The sequence below is a fragment of the Primulina eburnea genome, chromosome 12, assembly GCF_022965805.1.
Source record: "Primulina eburnea isolate SZY01 chromosome 12, ASM2296580v1, whole genome shotgun sequence".
NCBI lineage: Eukaryota > Viridiplantae > Streptophyta > Magnoliopsida > Lamiales > Gesneriaceae > Primulina > Primulina eburnea.
Genome location: NC_133112.1, coordinates 30,217,288 through 30,221,780, shown reverse-complemented (window position 1 = coordinate 30,221,780; position 4,493 = coordinate 30,217,288). Strand labels below are relative to the sequence as shown.

Below are 4,493 nucleotides of genomic sequence, written 5' to 3'. Positions count from 1 at the left end.
AAAAACTATATACAAGAATGTGATATTATATTGAACTAATATATACTTTTGAAAATAAATTTATATATAATATGGGAAAAAATGATCAGATTTTTTTAAAAAAACGAAATAGTTTTTCCAAGGAAAAACACATAGATAGATAACCCTAAAAAAATCTATCTTTAATCCTTGAAAAAATACATATTGAAAATGCTGAAATATAATAATATATATAAGATTGAGAAGAACATTGGATTGATAGGGAGTCGTCATATGGACATCCTAGAGCCATGATCATCTCTTATATGCAAGTTTTAGCCGTTGATCACGACACCAAAATCACAAAACTCTTATGAGACGGTACCACGGATCAATTTCGTGTATCGAATATTTTATTTAGGCCATTCATGAAAAAGCATAATTTTTTATTGTGAAAATCGGTAGGGTTGACCCGTCTTATAGATAAAAATTCGTGAGAACGTCTCATAAGAGACTTATTGTACCAAAAATAAAACTATATTACTGATAGTAAGTTTCCTTTACCATGTATTAATCTTTAATTAGCCATGTTTCCAAGAAACATAAATGTATGAAGTGGAATAAGAAAAGTCATGATTTTTATCATATATGCAGTAAAAAAAAAAAAAAAAAGAAGAGGAAAAGCATGATTTTTATCATATATGCAGTAAAAAAAAAAAAAAGAGGAAAAGATAAAAACCAAACAAAATATAATAATAAGAAAATAAAATATACACTTGTCGTTGTTTGGAGTTGGGGGATGATCCTCGCCTGGAGGAGGAGAATAGACCGTCCTCTGTTTTTATTGTATTTTTAGGTCTATTCTTTAGAGGGTTTTCCTCGTTTAGTTGAGGTAATTCAAATTTATGCTGTTCTTTTTACCATCGTTTCTGATTGTCGTGAATAAAATTCTAGGATTTTGTTATGTTCTTTTTGTGTTTTTGTTTTTCTTCATCTCTTTCTTGGTTTTCGGACAACTTTTAGTATTTTATGTGTTTGGGGATTTGGTATAACAAAATGTGTCAGACTTTTGTTTGGATCTAACACGGGCTCCTGATCGATCAATGCAAAAAATTCGAACTTTTAGAAAATAATATATAAATGTAGGACAAATGATTAAGTGGGATTGAAATGTGAGAGATTGTGTGTGTGTGTGAAAGTCTTGTTTGGATGTGTGAAAAGTTGTTTGCTTTTCTTGTCTTCTTCTTCATCTTCAAAGGAAGGGAAGATTCCAAAGCTTGCGCTACTGCTCATACAAAAAAAAAAGAATATCCTAAAAGTTTCTGCTTGAAACAGTTGCCCTGTTTTATTGCGTTGTGGATTTGTGCTGTTCTGCTTGACTTGTTTCTGCTTAATTTATTTTAGAACCTCATTTGTTTATTTTCACGACGCAGCTCCGAGGTTTATTGTGCTTCTAAATGGAAGTCGAAGAAACCAGTTCAATACTCTTGTCTTAACTTTTATTACCTTAAAACTACTCCATGAAATCAGGAATTTGAACTGGTAATGATCTGATTTCCTGGAAGTGAAATCAAGAATTTGGAGGTCTTTGTTAGGCATGAGCTTTCTTTAAAAAAATTAATAACTGGAACTTCTGTTATGACTTGATTCACTAGGTGTAGTTACTAGGTGAAGAATATCGTGAGATTTCTGTCATTTGGTAGAATTATGAAGCAAGACGTTGATAAGGTCAAATAACTATTATTCAAGTGGATAAAATAAGTCAATTATGTTCTTGTGTTTAGTTCTTTTTGCTCCATTGGATGTACCATGAGATTGGCTCTGTTCAACCTGTATGATCTCTGGGTGGATTTGTTTGGCGGAAATGGATTTTCGTTTAAATTTTACAACCAGCACTTAATACATTCCACAGTTAATGCCATATTGATGCTTGTGCAGTTGTGCTGCTTGAGTTTATTTATTTTCAGCTATGTATTCATCTTTAAGTTCCTGAGCTCTTTTCGCGTTCTTTAGAACTTCGTTATGAGCTATTGTTTTATTGCAGAAATCTTGTCTGTAAGCATGATGCTGAACCATTTATTGCAACTGACAGAGTCTTTGACATGTTAAGGGAAACATGAACACTAAGAAAAATCGGCGAAATACATTTTATGATTCTAGAACTACTGGTGAGGAAGCAGATCCCCTGATCATTGGAGGTAAAGCGATGCATCGGTTGAATGATTCAGAAAGGGGCAACGGCCCTTTAGCATTTGAAGTAAATGGTGAAAACAAGCATCGCCAAACTAAAGTCTTGGAAGATTTATTTCATGATAATGAAAGTGTGAGTGTGGATTCCCTGAGAAGCGAAGGTACGAATGAAACAAAAGGTAAAAGTTTGCGGAGCAGTAATAAAATAGAATCCCGCCATTCTAGCTCAGTGCAAATGACTATTTCCGACTTGTTTGAGGCGGATGAGGATTTGTACACCGATAAAAATGTTTTGGAATGTGAAGTGCCTCAGTTGACAGCTTGGTACAAAGAGGCTAGTAATGGCAACATTGTGAAGGGCATCTGTGTCGATGAAGTGGTGAATGCGAAGGAGAAAATTTTGAACGAAAGTTGCGAGTTCGGGACTCTAATCGAGGCTTCAGAAGAGGAATCTTTTCTTGAAAAAAGACTTCCGGCAGAGGAGTTTGGTACACGAAGTTTCCTTAGATCTTTTATAAGCTCTTTTGAGGATCAGGGAAAGAAACCTTTGCAACCGCTTCACCAAGTATGTGACACTAACTATACTGGCCGCTTCACGCTCTCTGTGATATAAACTACAATTATATTATATTTGCACCTAGTAAATATTTAAAAATGTTGGTGCAATTTTCTGGGATGCAGGCTTTTTCCGAAGATGAAGTTTGTAAGAGTCCTACATCAATATCAGCAGAAGATGATCCAAAAGGACTGAACCAACCTGCCAACATACCATATGACAGTAAGATCGAAAATGAAAGTATCACTTTCGATTTCATGTACCCTGCACCAGGGGAATCAAGAATCGCAAATGGGACAACGGAAAATATAAAAGAAAAGGTGGAATCGGGTCAATCAAGAAATTTTCTTGATAATACCAACCTTCATGCAGAAGATATATCAGATGCTAGAAGTACAAGTGTAATTCAGTGCTCTAGCACGATGGACAACAGCACAGGAGTCATCCGTGGACAAGCCCTTAACATTAAAAATGTTACTTATGATAATGCTTCTGAGCCTAGCCTGGTTCAAGGACCTAGCTACAAGGGCATGAGAGCTGATCCGCATATCACCAAGAAAAACCATGAGAACTTGAATGATGTTTCCATTTTCGACCCCGTACAATATGATGGAGGAGAGTCGAGTTTCTTTGCAGGAGGTCTTGCTACGTATTCAGGGCCAATAGCACATTCCGGGAGCCTCTCCCTTCGATCTGATAGTAGTGCTACCAGTGGCAGATCTTTCGCTTTCCCAATGTAAACTTTGACACTTTGTCCCTATCATATCCTTCCCACGTTAGATTTCTTTAGGTTCTTTTTCTTTTTTTGTGCAGATTACAATCTGAATGGAATAGCAGTCCAGTAAGAATGGCAAAAGGAGATGGGAGATATTTTCGGAAACACAAGAGTTGGAGATCAGGTCTTCTTTGCTGTAGATTCTAAAACCTTAAATATCATTTATAGGTGTTGATAAAACATATTCAGGCGCCGATGTTTTTCATTTATTGTTTGAGTATATTAATTATGGTTGTCCACATTTCTGAGGCCCAGTCTGCTTCCGTCCGAGCTCTGGATATGGAGTTGTTGATTGTGTCGAATATATTGTTTATTCTTTTGCAACATATTTAGTGGTAGTACAATATATGTAGGGTCTTTTATTGTTTGGTATATGTGCTCACATTTCATTAACCGTTTGGCAATCGGTTTTTTCGTGTCCAAAACATAACAAAAGTTTTAAAATTTTTAATTTAACATTCACATAATGTCTTCCAATACACGTATGATTAAAACAAATTAAAGCATTCATATGGTGTTTATGAATATACATTTAGTGAATTAATCACTTGGCACCAACTATTCCGAGATTGACGAAAATAGTTCTTGTAATATTCACCACGAACAATTTTCTTGAAATCTTCTTTCTTCAATTAAGTTCACGACTGAAATATTTGTTCCTCCTCTAAATTGTACTAAAAAATTTAGAAGAATTTTTATCGTTTGAGATCAAAAACCAAAAGGCTGCTCAAGCACTAAAGTTTCTTGAGGTGGCCGAAATTTTGGAGAGAAATTGGAGGAGATAATTTCGAATTTCGCATGAATAGAGGCTAGGTTTTGTTGTCTCATTTCTTAATATTAAATCATTAACCTAATTTCACTAATTATAGGTTTAGGATTCCTTAATTAACATTAATGTGCTTAGTTAACTAATTTGACTAGTCCAACTAGTGTAATTAAGTAATAATTCAAATTCCATGAAGAACTTTAATTAATTAGTATGTTGGATTTGTATTCATACAAGCCCATTATACA

The 4,493-nt window shown here is 34.6% G+C and overlaps 1 protein-coding gene across 2 annotated transcripts; it reads left to right on the top strand.

Annotated features, from left to right (window-relative positions):
* The first annotated feature begins 718 nt into the window (after window positions 1-718).
* Window positions 719-3,872, top strand: LOC140808173 (uncharacterized). Of its 2 annotated transcripts, none has more exons than XM_073165220.1 (4): window positions 719-850; window positions 2,003-2,713; window positions 2,830-3,440; window positions 3,518-3,872. In XM_073165220.1, exons 2-4 carry the CDS (start codon window positions 2,075-2,077, stop codon window positions 3,624-3,626), a joined length of 1,359 nt encoding a protein of 452 aa, XP_073021321.1. In that variant the 5' UTR covers window positions 719-850; window positions 2,003-2,074; the 3' UTR covers window positions 3,627-3,872. The 2 variants fall into 2 exon arrangements, with proteins under 2 accessions (XP_073021321.1, XP_073021322.1); XM_073165221.1 differs by having other exon boundaries at window positions 740-850; window positions 2,051-2,713.
* Window positions 3,873-4,493: the final 621 nt, after the last annotated feature.